Source organism: Garra rufa, chromosome 19 (assembly GCF_049309525.1).
Source record: "Garra rufa chromosome 19, GarRuf1.0, whole genome shotgun sequence".
In the NCBI taxonomy this organism is placed as follows: Eukaryota; Metazoa; Chordata; class Actinopteri; order Cypriniformes; family Cyprinidae; genus Garra; species Garra rufa.
In genome coordinates, this window is record NC_133379.1 from 37,832,617 (window position 1) to 37,850,079 (window position 17,463).

Here is a 17,463-nt window from a genome sequence, read left to right on the forward strand (position 1 = left end):
CATCCTGTTGGTGAAAACCTGAAACACTACATGTTTAGAAAAAATCTAAGGCTAAGTAAGAACACTTGTAAAACTAGTAACAGTCCAAAATCATATTTGGATATGGTACCATATTTGTTTGGACACGACTATAATACCATGATATTAGTTTAAATACCTTAGAGTGAAAGGTAAATATGAATGTGGTAATAAGTACCATAATGATAGAATCACTACTATGATACCACTACAGTGTCTATTTATGAGTGAAACCACATACGTGACCCTGGACCACAAAACCAGGGGCGCCGCTCGCAATTTTGGGCCCTATGACAAAATGAGTTTGGGCCCCCCCCTACCACACCAAAGCAAATCTCTGGGGGCCCCTAAAGGGCATGGGCCCTTAGAATCATCCTAACTTACCCCCCCCCCCCCCCCCCCTTAGCGGCGCCCCTGCACAAAACTAGTCAATTTTTTGCTCAAAAAAAGCTGAATAAATAAGCTTTCTATTGATGTATGTTTTGTTAGGATGTGACAATATTTAGTCGAGATTCAACTATTTGAAAATCTGGTATCTGATGGTGCAAAAAATCTAAATATTGAGAAAATCGCCTTTAAAGTTGTCCAAATGAAGTTCTTAGCAATGCATATTACTAATCAAAAATTAAGTTTTGATATATTTGAATGATCTTTACTTAATATCCTAATGATTTTTTGCATAAAATGTTTTTGGCAATTGCCACAAATACCCATGCTACTTAAGACTGGTTTTGTGATCCAGGGTCACATATACGTTTTTTAGAAAATATTTACCATCCCCCAAAATTGTCTTTCTAACCTTTTCCCCATTGTACCATATGTGTATGTGTTGTAGTGTAAGCTATGTGTTGCAGGGGAGTGATATTCACAGGTTCGGCTCTTCCTACACCACCTTCTCCTTCTGTGCTCACTGTTTCTCCCTCAGTCTCTCTCAGTGAAGGTTACGGGGTGATTCATAATGAGTAAAGTGGCATTTGACAGCACCTCTCACTTCGGATCCATCTCTCAAGTCAGATTCATGTGGTTGTGTAACTATTTCATAATCAACCGCTTTATGTTTTGTTAACAGACTGAGTGATTGTCTGAAAGACATTAATATTCAGATGGGAAACCGAGACATGATGTAAGGCAGAGAAGGGAGAACACAGTAAAAAGAACGGACTGTTCTAATAATAGCTCACAGGAACACTCAGTGAATGTTAAGGACGTACTGCCATCTGCTGACCATGTCATGGTAGAACATTTTAAAAGCTGCTTCCCCCTTTAAACACTCTAATAAAACTGCTTCCACATACAGTAGGAATGCGAACAGAGGCTAGAACTCCTGAGGCTTGCATGAGCTAAGAGCAAAAACAGCAGGAGAGACTCTTTACTCTTGCTGTTAACTAACTCTAAGTGCAAACAGCCTCTCGTGTTAATAAAATACTTGTATGCCCATCAAACACAAGCCCTGGCCCAAAAATCTACTGAACTGCCATTTTAACATTTTAAGCCATCATAGCCATCATATGTTTCTCATATTCCAATAGGTAGCCAGCATAATTAAGATACCTTTTAGCAGGGTTGCCAGGTTTTTACAACAAAACACGCCCAATTGCTACTCAAAAGCTAGCCAAATCAGGGGGTCCCCTGGTAATAATCTTGTTCCGGGGGGTAAAATACACATATTTTTGTTGTGTTCCCCTTGTAAAATTCACATTCCAGGGGCTAAATATCATGTTATTGGGGTCGCTTCAATCCGCGGACATGAAAAACATAAATTCTAAGGTAGCATCACATGTATCTTTTAAATATACAGTATCTTTATATCAGAATGCATTGCTGTTCCAATGAAGCATGACTAAACTAAAGGGATGTTGAGAGATGTAGACTTTAAATACACCGATATTTCATTAATTTGTCAATTGTGAATCAAGTCTCCCAATTTCAGATCATTTGGGATGCTACATTAGAAGATAAGCTGGTTATTTTGAAACAGACCATACAAATCTTAGTCAGATGGAAGTACAGTCATACATAGGACAGATTGACGTAAAATGTTGTCACATCTCTTGAAAAGATTCTTTTATTCCAGCCAAATAGGAATGAGAGACTCCAAAAAGGTTTCTTATCTTTTATCGTAATATGTGTCATCCATTGTAAATGTCTTCCTTACAATGACTCAATGCAAATCTACCTGCATTCTATGCAGGCAGCTGATAACTGTAACTTTAACTGACTTATAACAGGAAATACTGTCCAACTCTTAATCTAAATGTTATATGATGTAGCTAAATTGAAGTTTTCTGACCAGAGTTTCAAAAAAAGTTGATTTAAAAAAAATGGCATACACATTGTGTATACACGTATCCCAATTCTACACACACACACATTGTGTACAAATGTGTTTTACACTTTCAGAGACACACAATGTAATTGTGTGCAGGTATAAACATAGCATTTTGGGAATTATTTACAGAGGATCCATGCCATGTTGTGTACTGAACTCCTGGAAGTCCTCTGGAATGGTGTCTGGAAAAGAGATTTATTTATATGAAACATATTTTATAACATTATAAATTCTTGTCTAGGTTTGTGTTCTCACCATTGCAGCGGTACTTCAAATTTGACCAGATGATGTTCTCTTGAGAGAAGCAGAACACTCCCAGTCTTCCTCCTCTCATTGTGGTATCAATTGTCACACCAGAATCTGCCACCAGCTCTGATCCCTCGTAGAAACGAACCCTGAAAACAGTCTCTACTGTATCATTTTGATTTTTAACACACTTTTCTTTCTCAAGCAACGGCTTGCTTGACTTCAAACTTGAAGGTGATTGGCTCACCTGATGTATCCGACTTGTGGGCGGTGCTGCAGGTACCAGCGGTACGATACCTTATCCTTCCATCCAACATTTCTTGGATCCTTCCACAGGAGACGCACTTGATCATTAGTGTCACCAGTATGCCAGAGAGAGTTCCTCAGATGCTCACCTGGACCAGTCTGGGACTTCACTGCCTAGGAGCAAGACACAAAGATAGAGTTCTGTTAATTCCATTCAAGACTTTCTCACAAAGTTAGACATTTGGACATGAGCTACCTTCAGTTGAATGCCAGGTTCAGCTACGGCTCTGAAGGGCGTGGCCTGCCAGTACGTCTGCTCCGTTTGCTTCCACATCACCACGTAGAAACTAGAAGAGTCTTGGTAGCCAAAGATGAAGCCGGCATAGTCGTCATCAGTCACCGTATTCACATGGAACGTTCCCTCGAAATCAACACCGCTGAATGCAGTGTAACCTGGTCGTCGGAAAGGGAAATGCCATCATCCATAGAAATAACTTAATACAGCTTAAGTCCAGAAGTGGATTTATAAAAATGACCCCGTTCAAAAGTTTACATACACTTAATACTGTGTTATTACCTGAATGAGCCACAGCTGTGTTTTTTTGTTTGTAATAGTTGATGAGTTCCTTGTTTCTCCTGAATAGTTAAACTGCCTGCTGTTCTTTAGAAAAACCTAGTCCCACAAATTCTTTGGTTTTTCAGCATTTTTGTGTATTTGAACCCTTTCCAACAATGACTGTATGATTTTGAGATCCATCTTTTCACAACTGAGAGACTCGGATGCAACTATTCACTGATGCTTCAGAAGAAAAAAAAAGATGCACTAAGAATTTAAAGATCAGGGTAAATTTAACTTATTTTGTCTTCTGGAGAACATGGGCAGTTCTAACATGGACTTCTAAAGGGCAGTACTAAATGAAAAAATATAATATTTAGGCAAAGTAAGAAAAATGTACAAATCCTCATTCTGTTCAAAAGCTTAATGCATTGTGTGTTGTTTTTTCTTTTTCTGGAGCATCAGTGAGCATTTGAACCTTATGTAATAGTTGCATATGAGTCCCTCAGTTGTCCTCAGTGTGAAAAGATAGATCTCAAAACCATACAGTCATTGTTGGAAAGGGTTCAAATACACACATGCTAAAAAACAAAAAAACAAAAACAAAGAATCTGTACAACCTGAAGGAATTTTCTGAAAAACAGCGAGCAGTTTAACTGTTCAGAACAAACAAGTGACTCATGAACAACTACCCCTAAACAAAAAACACAGCTGTGGATCATTCAGGTAACAACACAGTATTAAGAATCAAGTGTATGTAAACTTTTGAACAGGGTAATTTATATAAATTCTAAAACTATTGTTTTCTCTCATGGACTATATGGAAACGTCTTTTATGTGAGATATTTTATTTTAGTCAGTACTAAATTGTATGATCCCTCTTATTTGGCTAAAATAATGAGCATTTTGCAGATTCTGCAAGGTGTATGTAAACTTTTGACTTCAACTGTACGTCATTAACCATGATGGAGAAATATGCATCCACTCACCAACCGCGAGACCAGGGTCACTATTCATAGTCTGGACAATCTCCATTCCCTTTAAAACAAGGCAAGGGATTTATTAGAATTGTACGTCTCAAGCCCAGCATTATAAAAGTCTGTATATCTATTGCTAATCTGTCACCTGGTTAAGAACCACCCAGTTGGGGTCAATCTGAGCATCACCCTCTGGGTCAAGTACAACCGTCTGATAGGCTCTGAAGTCTGTCAGCGTGATCTCTGCATTTTCAGGACAGTTATCGATCCGGTCGATCACCTTGTCTTGGTCAAAGTCAGATTCGCATATGTCGCCCACTCCATCATCTGTGGAGAAATAAACAGGGATGATTCATTGTATGTTCACTGCAATGAAAAATACTATCATATGGCTGTAGAAACTTGGAATGCAGTGCCAAGTCATATGTCAGCTATTTATACTGAGTTTGACAGTCACTCTTCATTTTCATTTTCATTCTAGACACATTCAGCTTTTCACGTTTTGTTCCAAAGAAGCAAAACAAGGTGAGTATTTGATCACAGAAAAACGTACAGTACACACTGTGACTATTTAAGGATTACTCACTGTTGTCATCTATTTGGTCAGGGTTGGGCACCAGACGGCAGTTATCTGGTCCAGGTGGCAGCGTGTCGGGAATACCGTCATTGTCATCATCATCGTCACATTCGTCTCCCAGTCCGTCTTTATCTGTGTCCAGCTGAGAGCTGTTGATTACCAGCGGGCAGTTGTCTTTGCTATCTTGGTGGCCATCACCATCGCTGAAAGATACAAGAAATGATATCACAAAAGTGCTTGCAGAAATTTTGCAGAAACTCTATTTCTGTTGCATGAGTGATGGACCTTTGCATACCTATCTTGATTTGTGTCGCAGGAATCTCCAACAAGATCATTGTCAATGTCAGACTGGGGAGAAGAGGATTGAATCCAAATATGAATTATAGTACAAAAGCACAGCATACAGTGCCTTGCAAAATTATTCATACCCCTTAATTTTTGTCACGTTTTGTTGCAGCATTATGTTAACCCTCTGGGGTTCTTCCCCGACCAGTCACACTCAGGGCCCTCACGGTCAAAAGTGACCGGAGCCCTGAAATCATTATTTCCTTTTTTTCAGTAAAATCAATCAAATGTATTTTTGTTCAATAATATTTTTTCTTTTTTTCTGTCGTGTTTTGACAGAATTTTATGATAATAATTAATATTTATGCTACAATTACGATCTATTTTTTGCCATTGAATATAATATAATTTTTTTTAATATATATAATTTTTATTCTTTTTTAATTAATGCTGTATTTTAGTTTAAAGTAGATACCTGGCCTATAGAAAATAATTTTTTGAAGTCGGATTTGTGCCATCTGGTGGCGTAGTGAGCATAATTACCAGGCAATATCCTATTTTAACCACTAGATGGATGTAATGCTCTCTATAGAAGGATTTGTGAATTCTAGTTGTTTTTGCACATATTTGCCAATGCCTTTTCAGGTTGTGGATTTTATTATATAAAATTAGATTATCAAAGACTATTTTTTTATTATTTGCCAAGTTTTTTGTTTGTTTGATTGGTTTAACTGGTAATTTGAAGTGCCAGTTTTACTTTATAATACAGTCAAACCAGAACATTGCATTAGAAAGAGAAACAATGGAAAGCATTTTGTTACCCATTGTTTTAATTCTAACTGAATAAAAATGCCGTTCTTTCAGTCATACTATTTTTTTTTATTTTGTAACCTTTTTATAATGAACATTTTGATTTAAATAATTTTTTGTAAAATTCAATAAACAATAACTCTTATTTAGCACAGGAATTATGAACAGCAACAGCATGGGCAACAAAATAACAGCAAAAGTATAATTATCAAACATTAAATGGAAAATAGAGAAATAAAAATATTTTAAATATCATCCTAACCCTATTTACATTTTATGTGCATTCTTTTTTTACATATTCAATGAACAGTAACTCTTATTCAAAAGGCAACAGCAATTATGAACATAAATCTAAAATAACAGAAAAGTATAACAATTGTCAAATAGTAAATAAAAAAATAGAGGAAAAAAAAGTTTGTTTTAAATATCATTCTAACTATAATTACATATTATTTACATACTAATTGTGATTACAGATCAGGTTGTGACAAATCACAACAGAGTGTCTCCATATAGCACTTTGAGCAAATGATGCTTGTTTTGAAATCTTTTTTCCGTGTGTGTGTGTGTGTGTGTGTGTGTGTGTGTGTGTGACATGGTGTGTGACTTTTGGATTTTGGATCCAATGTCTCCCTTTTATTTGATTCATAGTCTCACATTCCTCTGTTACAGTCTCACCAATCTCATATTTCCCTGTGTGTGTGTGTGTGTGTGTGTGTGTGTGTGTGTGTGTGTGTGTGTGTGTGTGTGTGTGTGTGTCTATTTTGGAACTCTGATGGCTTACAGTCTCATGCTTTCATTGCTGTGTGCTTTATTTCTTACATTGATTGCCTCTATTTCACACATTTCCCAAAATTAGCTTTTGAAATGACACACATTCATTTGTGTGTGCGTGTGTTTTTGTGTGTATAAGTGTGTGTGTGTGTGTGAGTGTATTGTAGTGTTTTGCACTCTTGATGTTTTAGAGAGTCACCCCTTCACAGTTGTGTGCTTTTTTTCTGGATTGTGGCTGATTTGTAGATTGTATGCACAAAAAAACTCTGTATTTTCATATTTTTGCCAATTTCCCATTCATTTCCAATGGCCGGTCATTTTGACCCGAAGACCCCGAGTGTGACTATTTTTTTTACGACCACTTAGACTTTTCCAATCCTGTCCCCAATTTTTTTGTGTGTTCATATACCAAGTACCATAAAAGTCACCAGGTTTCATACCATTCCGATGAAGCTACGATTTTTAAAATTTTTTTATTTAAAAAATTCCGGTCAAAAGTGACCGAAGAACCCCAGAGGGTTAAACTGCTTTAAATTAGTTTTTCCCTACATCAATTTACACTCCATACACCATAATAATGACAAAGCAAAAACCAGATTTGCAAATTTTACAAATTTATTAAAAATAAAACACTGAAATAAGTACATTGCATAAGTATTCATACCCTTAACTCAGTACATAGTTGAAGCAGCTTTACAGCCTCAAGTCTTTTTGGGTATGATGTGACAAGCTTTGCACATCTGCATTTGACAATTATCTGCCATTCTTTGCCTCACCTTTTCACATCTCAAGCTCTGTCAGCTTGGATGGGGGCTGGCAGACATTTTCTAGAGTCCTTGTTGTTCCAATCGTCTTCCATTATGGATAATGCTTCTGTGAACCTTCAATGCAGCTGATTTTTTTCTGAACTCTTCTCTAGATCATTGCCTTAACGCAAGTCTGTCACTGAGCTCTACAGGCAGTTATCTTGACCTCAGGACTTGGTTTTTGCTCTGATATGCATTTTCAGCGGTTAGCTGTTCTGAGAGGTGTGTGCCTTTCTAAATCATACTCATTCAAATGAATTTGCCACAGTTTAACTCCACTCGAAGTGTAGTAACATCTAGAAGCAATATGAATGCTCCTGAGCTAAATTTCGAGTGTCCCAGAAAAAGGGTATGAATACTTATGCAACGGGATCTTTTCAGTTTTTTATTTTTAATACATTTGCACAAATGTTAAAAACCTATATTTTGCTTTTCCATTATGGAGCAGAGAGTGTAGATTGATGTGGGAAAAAAATTATTTAAAGTAGTTTAACATAAGGCAGCAACATAACAAAATGTGAAAAAAATGAAGGGGTATGAATAATTTCGCAAGGCACTGTATGTACAAGTACAGTACTTGTATGCAAATCTCGTACCTGATTTGGATTGGGGATGTCAGGACAACTATCACATGCGTCTCCCACCCCATCCCCATCACGATCCAGCTGGTCACGATTTTTCACTCGCTGGCAGTTATCCAGGAAGTTTTTCAGCCCTGGCAATCAATAAAAACAGACACCCAAAATGGGAATGACTCAGCGCCAGAAAGACAAAGACAAATCTTTTGTTTGAACCCAAGCATCAAGACTTCAGTTTTTACCATCTCCATCCATGTCGTCATCGCATGCATCTCCGAGGCCGTCGGAATCTGTGTCTCTCTGGTCTGGGTTATCCACTCGGATACAGTTGTCACATGCATCGCCATGGCTGTCCTTATCACTGTTCAGTTGATTTATATTGGGCGTCAGCCAGCAGTTATCCTAAAATGCATACATATACACAGGAGATTCAGTGTGACTTTCTGCAGTGCATATAAATAGCCACGCCACCAGTGCGTGCATTTACCTGCTCATTCAGTATTCCATCTCCATCTGCATCTGGGTCACACGCATCTCCTTTCCCGTCGCCATCTGCGTCTTCTTGTCCCGAGTTTGGAACGGTAACACAGTTATCCTGATAATGAGGAAACAATATGAATCAGTTCTCCTGGAGACAGCCCTAAGCAAGTCAATATCGATTGCATTGTTGCCATAGTTACCTTTCTGCAGGTTGGGTCTCGGCAGCGCAGCTTCTCATCGGGGTACCCGTCGATGTCAGTGTCTTTACCGCAGAGATAACCGTTTCCAGCCCATCCAATGCCACACTAGGAGACAAACACGGCCTTAGCATTTGCCCATAGCATTTCCTATAAGGGTCATTCTACAGAATTGGTGCTAACTGCTGTCCCACAAGCAAAAAAAGCATTTAAGTAATCAAATCTTAGATGTTTAAAAAGATTCTTCTACTTTCTACTGAAACCCACAATAATATTTCAAATATCAGTAAGCTTAATATATATAAAAATCATAATTTATTCAGTACTTTCAATTGGGAGGTGGCTGTCCCGAAACTTAACCCCTAAATTGCAACTTATGAAAATTATATTGAAATATTTGTAGTATTTTTTTTTCCATTTTTTCCATTAAGCACACTTTTTTGGGAGTTATTTCATAAAATTTAGTTTTTATATGTATACCACTGTTCTGAACTGTGCCAGCTAACCATGTGCTAAGTGCAAAAGTATCTAAAATTGTCATTACCGAAAGAGTCACGACAGAGACATTTCATCATCGTTTTGCTAGTGACAAAAGCAAACATAATCCTTTATTTGGGGGAAATAAACAGAATTACTGTCACTACCAAAAATGTGCAGTCACTACCGAAACATGAGATGTTTTGTCAAAAATAAAGTATGCTGAATTATCCATGTACAGTATCTCACAAAAGTGAGTACATCCCTCACATTTCAGCAACTATTTTAGTATATCTTCTCAAGGGACAATACTATAGAAATAAAACTTGGATTTATTTTATATTTTGAGTAGTCAATGTGGAGCTTGTATAGCAGTATAGATTTATTGTCCCTTGAATATTACTCAACATACAGCCATTATTGTCAAAATAGCTGCCAACAAAAGTGAGTACACCCTAAGTGATAACAGCAGTATGTTGCTGAACCATGCAAAGCCACATGTCCTGTTCATCATGTTTATGTTTTTGTCTGGTTGACAGGACCATACAAAGTTGTGTATCTTGTATTCGAGCAGTTAAAATGAGGTGCTTTAATTACAGTTCTCTCATACTGACCACTGGATGTTCAACATGGCATCTTATGGCAAAGAACTCTCTGAGGATTTGAGAATTAGAATTGTTGCTCTCCACAAAGATGGCCAAGGCTATTAGAGAGTCAGTAACACCCTGAAAGTTACACTACAGTGGTCAGGGTCATACAGAGGTTTTCCAAGATGGGTTCCATTTGGAACAGGGCTTGCAAGGGTCGATCAACGAAGTTGAGCACTCGTTCTGTGTCAGGTGCAGAACCTGGCTTTAAAAAACAGATGAATGAGTGCTGCCAAAAGTAGCAGAAGTAGAAGGTCAGCTTGTCAGTGCTCAGACCATAAGCCGCACACTGCAACATCGTTTTGCATAGGCGTCGTCCTAGAAGGAAGCCTCATCTGAAGCTGGCTCACAAGACTGAAGACAACCTGTCCAAGAGCATGAATTACTGGAACCATGTCCTATGGTCTGAAATGCGAGGGGTGTACTCACTTTTGTGACATACTGTATTTTCAAACTGAGTCCTTAACTTTGCAATCAGTATGATCAACTTTTTGCCTTTTACAAAGAAAAATTGGATTAAAAGTACAACAAATCTCATAAATCACACTTGAAATATTGTTAAAATTATAATTATTGATTTAACTCTGCTAAAAGTTATAATAAAATAGCAAAAAATATAATTTACCATGTAGATGTAAGCAAAATCTTAATAGGTCAATATGATGCTTCTAATTAAATTACTATTAATGTGTTTCAATAGTGACAAGTTTGGGGGGAGGACAAATATTTTAAAACTTTCTGAACTGCACAATTACTAGAAATGTGTAGCTTGGATATTTTAGTTTGCATACATACAGTTGTTTTGGAAAAAGACATTTTTCCAACTCTGACTTTGGACCAATTCTGTAGAATGACCCATATATATGTGAATGGGTACCTGGCATGTGATGGTGCCATCTCTCTCCTCTATGCACTGCGCATTGGGGTCGCAAGGGTTCTTAAGGCGGTTTCCGCAGCTTTTCTCTGGCTTACACCCTCTGATCTGGTCACCTGTGAATCCAGTCTTACACCGGCCACATTGATATGATCCCTGTAGACAAAAAACACACTTTTTGAGATACTTTTCTGGTGCTTTGCATGTCTGAGTGACATATAAAGGCACTTTGTATCATAGATATGCATTGTAAACATGGCAATACTCACCACAGAGTTCACACAGACGGAGTTAGGTGTGCATCCTCCATTATCAGGTCCTTTACACTCATCGATATCATCACACACCTAAAGAAAACATTTATTAGGAGATAAATGACTTTTTCAGTTTGGTAACCATTGGATGTGCATCAAAACATCAATGGCAAATGGTAGTTTTTGGTATGGTACACAGTGGTGCTGGGGATAACTCTGACGGTGACGTACCTGCTTGTGCGTTTGTGCATAAGCCACGCCAACACCCTCCACTGGTTTGCCAGTGAATCCAAGAGGACATGCCTCACAGCGGAAACCTGGAGCCATGTTCACACACCTCACACCAGGGAAGCAGGGATTAAACTGGCACTGCAATAGACACAAACATGCATGGCAATGACATTCATTCAACCCCTGAGTTTGAATTCTGGCTCATGGTCTATACTCAACTCTATACCATCCTATCACAATAAAAAAACTGCCAATTTGACCATGAAGATCAGCTTGAACACGTACCTCATCAACATCATCACAGCTGTATCCATCTCCGGTGTATCCATCAGGGCATGGACCGCAATCCACCCCGTCGGCTGTTTCTATACACATGTCATCACGGAAACACACTCCAGGAGTGCACTTTGGTTTCACCACCTCCGTTCCGGCCAGCCCTAGAATTAACCTCATATTTAGCATTTATGGTGTGGTTTGAAGCATTCATGATAAGTCTGTAATTGAACTCTCAATGATTGCACTCCTGCTTCAAATCTGCTTCAGCTTTGGTGACTTTGAAGTCATGACTGGGGTATTCGTTTGTCACATGTTGCCATGGGTATTTGTGGACACTGTTTGGGTTTCTTATCTGGATATCTGCATCAACAAACTTGTGCATATCACGCATGTCTTGCTCATCATAATGTCTTACCACAGGCCTGGCACTCAGAGATGGTGTTTCTGAGGAAAGAAGTTTCCTTCACCTGTAAACATGCGTGCGAACACAAAAAATCTGGGTAAATAAGGGATGGTGGAAATTAAGAACATTAAACAAAAGGGTACAAAAAGGTAATTGATAGGAAGGTTTTACCTGCTGGATAAGAACATCTTTTAGCTCGTTAATAACCTTTGTCAGCTCCAGCATCTGATTTGTAAGCTGTTTCGTGTTAAGCCCTTTATAAACAACAAAAACACTAGTCTTATCATTTAAGCAGGTAAACAATTTATTGACAAGTTCTCTCTTTTTTTATCTCTTCTTTTGGACTTTATTCCTCAAATGTGCACATAGTAATTAATAGGACTGGGTTTTAACACAATTCGATTCGATTTTGATTCACAAGCTTGGGATTCGATTTCGATTCGTTATTAATTCTTTTGGATATCAGGTACATGGCAAATTTTCTCAAGGTATTAAAACTCTAAACTATATACTAAAATATACATTTAGCGTTCGTTTTTCTAGCTGACTAATGACTTCGCTCACCGAATATGTTTTTTCTGCGGTAAATATGATGTTAGGTTACATTGTTTACAAGCTGTAATTGACGTCTTTCTGCGGTTGAAACACGGATTGAGCGATACAAGAGACATGATATGGATTTCGGTAAGTTCTACTCTTTCTTTTAACATACCTTTGGGTGTTTATTCATGTTTATTTTGTGCTAAAATTGGTATTAAGTTAACTTTTGCGATCTGTCACAACACATTAAACAGCGCCAAAACAGCGTTTATTTATGTAAAAAGTTCCATGTAAAAAATAACAAAGCTTATTGCAAGTGATTGAATAGGACGTGCCACAGTGTTCCAATAACAGAAAACAGCTTGACTGGTCGATTTTTTTCAAGTCCCCATGAAATCAAAAGTGAAGTGAAGTGAAGTGATTTTGGCTTTTAATATAATATGTTAGCCTACAAGCTAGTGTGCTCCAAAACAATGACAAAATTCGCATTTAGAAGATATAAGCATTAAAAACTTACAGCGCCAAAATGACTTTCTGTCCAATCAGATGCTCTCTAGAATTCGAAAGCGCCACGCCCCCTACGCTATAAATACACGCTGATGCTGAAATCGGTCACTTGTTCACAGAATTTGTATTTTCTGTATGGTGAATGGCCATAGTGCACTATAGAGGATAGGAAATGATTCAGTGTAAATATGCTTTCCGTTGGGGCGAAAGAAGTCATATGTGCGAGTCGGTGCAGACCACAAAACGCAACGGAACTGTTTGAATTCTAGACTGAATTCTGTGTTTTATTGCGATATGGATGAGATTGTGGCTGTCATACACTATCAAATAGGGCTTTCCCGAGCTCACTGGCTGTGGTAAAAACAAAACGCTATTGACTATTTATTTCATGTCTTTCTTTCTTCAGCTGTAACGAAATTGATTCTTGAGGAAAACATTTCAGGATTTTTCTCCATTTAGTTGACTTCTATGGTGCCCACGAGTTTGAACTTCCAAAATGCAGTTTAAATACAGCTTCAGAGCACTCTAAATGATCCCAGATGAAGAAGAAGGGTCTTATCTAGCAAAACGATCGGTTATAAAAAAAAAAAATACAATTTATGTACTTTTTAAGCTCAAATGCTTGTCTTGTCTAGCTCTGCGATGTGCATGGGTACATGTGTACTTTGCTTCAGTACAGTTAGGGTATGTCAAAAAAACTCCCATCTTATTTTCTCCCTCAACTTCAACCTTCCACCTACATCGCTGTTTTACCTTTTTTTTGTAAAGGGTGTTTGACCTTCTTTGCACATTCCCTTTGTAAACACTGGGTCAGTACTTTTGCAGCGATGTAGGGTTGAATTAGACCCTTCTTTCTTGCCTTGGATCATTTAAAAACTTTAAACTGCATTTCGATAGATCAAACTTGCAGGCACCATAGAAGTCCACTACACTCTTAAAAATAAAGGTGCTTCATGATGCCGTAGAAGAACCTTTTTTTGTCTAAATGGTTCCATAGAGAACCTTTAACATCTGAAGAACCTTTCTGTTTCACAAAAGGTTCTTTGTGGCGAAATAAGGTTCTTTAGATTATAAGAAGGTAAGAAAGAGCTGGTTCTTTAAAGAACCTTTGACTGAATGGTTCTTTGTGGAATCAAAAATGGTTCTTCTGTGGCATCGCCTGTGAAGAACCATTTAAAGCACCTTTATTTTTAAGAGTGTATATAACATTCCTAAAGGGGGTGAGTAAATTATCTGCAAATTCTTTAGGAATTGCTGTCGTTTCTTGAAAATTGAGAAACCTATTTTTTTTTTACCCAGACCTAGTAATTAAGCTTATTTAGTGCTTTCAGCATGACTGTCATCTTGGATGGAAAACATTTGCTGATGCCAGTGGAAAAATGTTTTATTTGTAGCAAATTCCTATCTGTAGCAATCAGAACATCTTAGCAACACCCTGGTAACAACTAATAACACTCTAGCATTGTTCTGTCAGATTCTGCACATGCACCACTCGTGTTTTTTTCAAAAAATGTAAAAATTACCCAAAGCCTGTACGGAGTCGCTCTGATGAGTGTGGCAGTCCTGCAGCGATGCAACATTTTCCATTGAATCACCATATGCCAGTTTGAGCTCCTCCAACTCCTCCTTGCCAATCAGCACAGAAAGAGCACAATGGCAAGTTTATGTTAGTGCATTAGTACGGAAACCCTCCAAATATATCTCTCATCATGTTTGTGTGTATCTATTAACTATGTTTGTATACTTGTGCTTTCCCCTGCATGGTTTTGAGGTCCACTCCCTGGTGATTGCTTAGGCCGTTAAACACAGCTGGTAAATCTCTCAGCGTCTCCACCAGCCTGCAGTCCAGGTGGAGCTCCACCCCAGGCACCGGTAACACCCCCTGGTTGTGCGGGAAGCCCCCCGGTTGGCCCACCTCCAGTCCCTTTAGATGGAAGAGCAGCCGATGCTTCTCACCATCAGCCAGTTTGAGGTTGTTGAAGGTGACCGTACTCATCCTACCATCTCTGCGCAGGTATCGTAAAGTAGCTATAGAGAGAAATGCATTTAACTACGTATTTCTGTCTTTTCTAGAGCTTGTTTTAGAAGGTTTAAAAAGTTTACATACCTTTGTTGAGTTTCCCAAGCACAGAAAACTCAAAGTACTTGCTGTTGTCTCGCGGATTGTACAGGCTGAATATGGTGTTTCCGGTTCGAGGCTGGAGACGGAACGTTGCGAGAATAAAGAGTTCTGTTACTCCCTGCTCTGCCAAACCTCCGTGCAGCAGATCCGGTAGGCAGTCCGGTGATGTTAAGAGGTTATACACTGCAGGGAAAATGTTATTTAAAGGTTATATAAGTGTAACTCACACACAAAAGTATACCGCTCACAAACATGTAGTTGTTTCCCAGGCTAATGCATGCTGGGAGTGATGCCCAGGTTGATGTAATTTCTATTAGACTGTAAATACTGTTCCTGTTTATTTAGCCGGCTCCATGACCAAATAAACATTTGGGGATTCGTAGCTCTTTGAAGTTTGCAAATGGCAAGAATTAGTTGTTTTTTTTAAAGCTTGACTGTAACCTAGACTGTAAAACTTGATGAGTGGCATACATTTTGGTGAGCAGCATTTAACAAACCTAGAAATTCCTGTTTCGTCATGTTCCAGAATAAGCAGAAAAGCCTCGAATTTCAGATTAATATCTTGAGGTTTTAAACAGAAACTTCTGTTAACTGGTCTTAGTTTGTGTAACTGAGACTGACTGGGATTGAACTGGATCTTGTCCACTGAACATTTTCACTGGAAAACTTCATGGAAACCAGGTGAACGGACAGCCGCTGCGGTGTCACCGCCGGATGTCAAATACAGATGTTGGTTGTTATGGCCGATGGAAGCGCGCCATTGGCCGAACAGGCAAACATAATGTCGTATGAAAAAATGTTAATGACTCAGGGATGACGTCTTCCCCCAATATGTTAACCGAAAGACATGATCTGACTCTTATTTTCATGCCTGAGCAATCAGCACATCAGTACAGCTAAGCAAAATGACCACAAAAACCAAGGCTATTGTTGTGCTTTGTGTTTATCTTCATTTTCTTGTGAAGTACGAGTACAGTTTGAACATTACAAAGAGCTGTTTGTTGCTCAAAAGCATCATTTCTGTTCACAGATGGCATGCTGCTGAAATATTTACATGCTGGCTCTGATTGCCAACATGTGTGATTTGACTTTATGTATTATATGTCATTTTGATGTTCAAACATTCTCTGTCACACGTCTTGAAGTAAATATTACATTGACGTTTATGGTCTATGTAGGTGGAAGTACTCTTTGTTTGTTTTTTTTAAAGTATTATGTGTCCGCCTTTCGGATTCAATAAAATAATGCAGTCTCATCCTAGCTGCTAAAGACATTATGACTTCTATAGCTCAGAGTGAACTACCGTTCACACACTCACACACTATAACTCTCTCTCTCTCATACAGAGGCAGTTACCAAAAATCTAAATTGGAGCCTGATGTTTTGTGATAAACACATCCACATTGTATAAATTGACAAACCAAAAAGAAAATGAGAGGAAAAAGTGGGACACAGGCAAAGAAGATCAAAGAAACAAGCCATTACAGAAGAAATCAGACCCTTTAGACTGAGATATACGACTCAGTGTGAGATTTTACAAGGAAAAACGATGAGAAAAAGTGCAAGAATGTGAATAAAAGTAGAGTAAAATGAGTTAAACAAAGCAAGTTAACTAGTCATGAATTAAAGAAACATTTAACCTATTAAAGAAACTTCATGTGCTCACCGGTTGATTGTGGGCTTGCTGAGCTGAGAGTCAAGATCAGAGAAACGGCCGTGAGGAGATGCATCGTGCCGGTCATCCTCTATCACAACCTTCTGCCACCCCACAGAAGGAGTGTGTGAGAGAAAAGTCTTATGAGAGCTGATCTTGGATTCCTTTGTGTCTTTTGGCTTCGGTGTCTTGTATGTGAGTTTTATAGAGAAGGTCTGTGAAGAAAAGAGTGAGGTCTGTGTGCCTTCGGGTTTTAATGATGTGTGTGTGTGTTGGGTTGAGGTAACAGGCTGTCTATCAACTCCGCAGCAGCTGTGGTGGGCGGAGTTATGAGTCTAACAGACGCCCCCATGCTGAGGGGGAGGCGGAGCAAAGAGCGGTGCCGTATAATTGGCGGGCCTGGCTCTTATTGGTACCTTTTATGAGGTTCCATTTGTTCCACATCCTTCTCTCCGTGCTCCCTTTCCCTCCATCCATTCTTTCTTTCTCAGGTTTTCACATACTTTCCTGTCATTTTGACTGTCAAGTGCTGTAAAATACGTCTGGCGGGGTGGATCGCTGGGGAATTGTTTAAAGATAACTGGATGGAGGGTTGCGAA

At 38.6% G+C, this 17,463-nt stretch overlaps 1 protein-coding gene across 1 annotated transcript; it reads right to left on the reverse strand.

Moving 5' to 3' along the window:
- Positions 1 to 2,055: 2,055 nt before the first annotated feature.
- On the reverse strand, positions 2,056 to 17,116 carry thbs4b (thrombospondin 4b). Its single transcript, XM_073823866.1, has 22 exons — positions 16,877 to 17,116; positions 15,196 to 15,393; positions 14,833 to 15,116; positions 14,612 to 14,714; positions 12,213 to 12,295; positions 12,054 to 12,105; positions 11,648 to 11,799; positions 11,363 to 11,500; positions 11,147 to 11,224; positions 10,881 to 11,033; positions 8,883 to 8,987; positions 8,690 to 8,797; positions 8,445 to 8,604; positions 8,221 to 8,339; positions 5,245 to 5,297; positions 4,959 to 5,152; positions 4,521 to 4,699; positions 4,385 to 4,433; positions 3,096 to 3,292; positions 2,841 to 3,013; positions 2,603 to 2,742; positions 2,056 to 2,529 (listed from the first exon to the last, which is right to left on the reverse strand). Exons 1-22 carry the CDS (start codon positions 16,950 to 16,952, stop codon positions 2,471 to 2,473), a joined length of 2,853 nt encoding a protein of 950 aa, XP_073679967.1. The 5' UTR covers positions 16,953 to 17,116; the 3' UTR covers positions 2,056 to 2,470.
- Positions 17,117 to 17,463: the final 347 nt, after the last annotated feature.

Coding starts and splice junctions, on each gene's coding strand:
- thbs4b (XM_073823866.1), bottom strand. CDS start 16,952: ATGACCGGCACGATGCATCTCCTCACGGCCGTTTCTCTGATCTTGACT. Junction 11,800..12,053: donor CTCTGAGTGCCAGGCCTGTG/GTAAGACATTAT, acceptor GGTTAATTCTAG/GGCTGGCCGGAACGGAGGTG. Junction 5,298..8,220: donor ACATCCCCAATCCAAATCAG/GTACGAGATTTG, acceptor TCTTCTCCCCAG/TCTGACATTGACAATGATCT.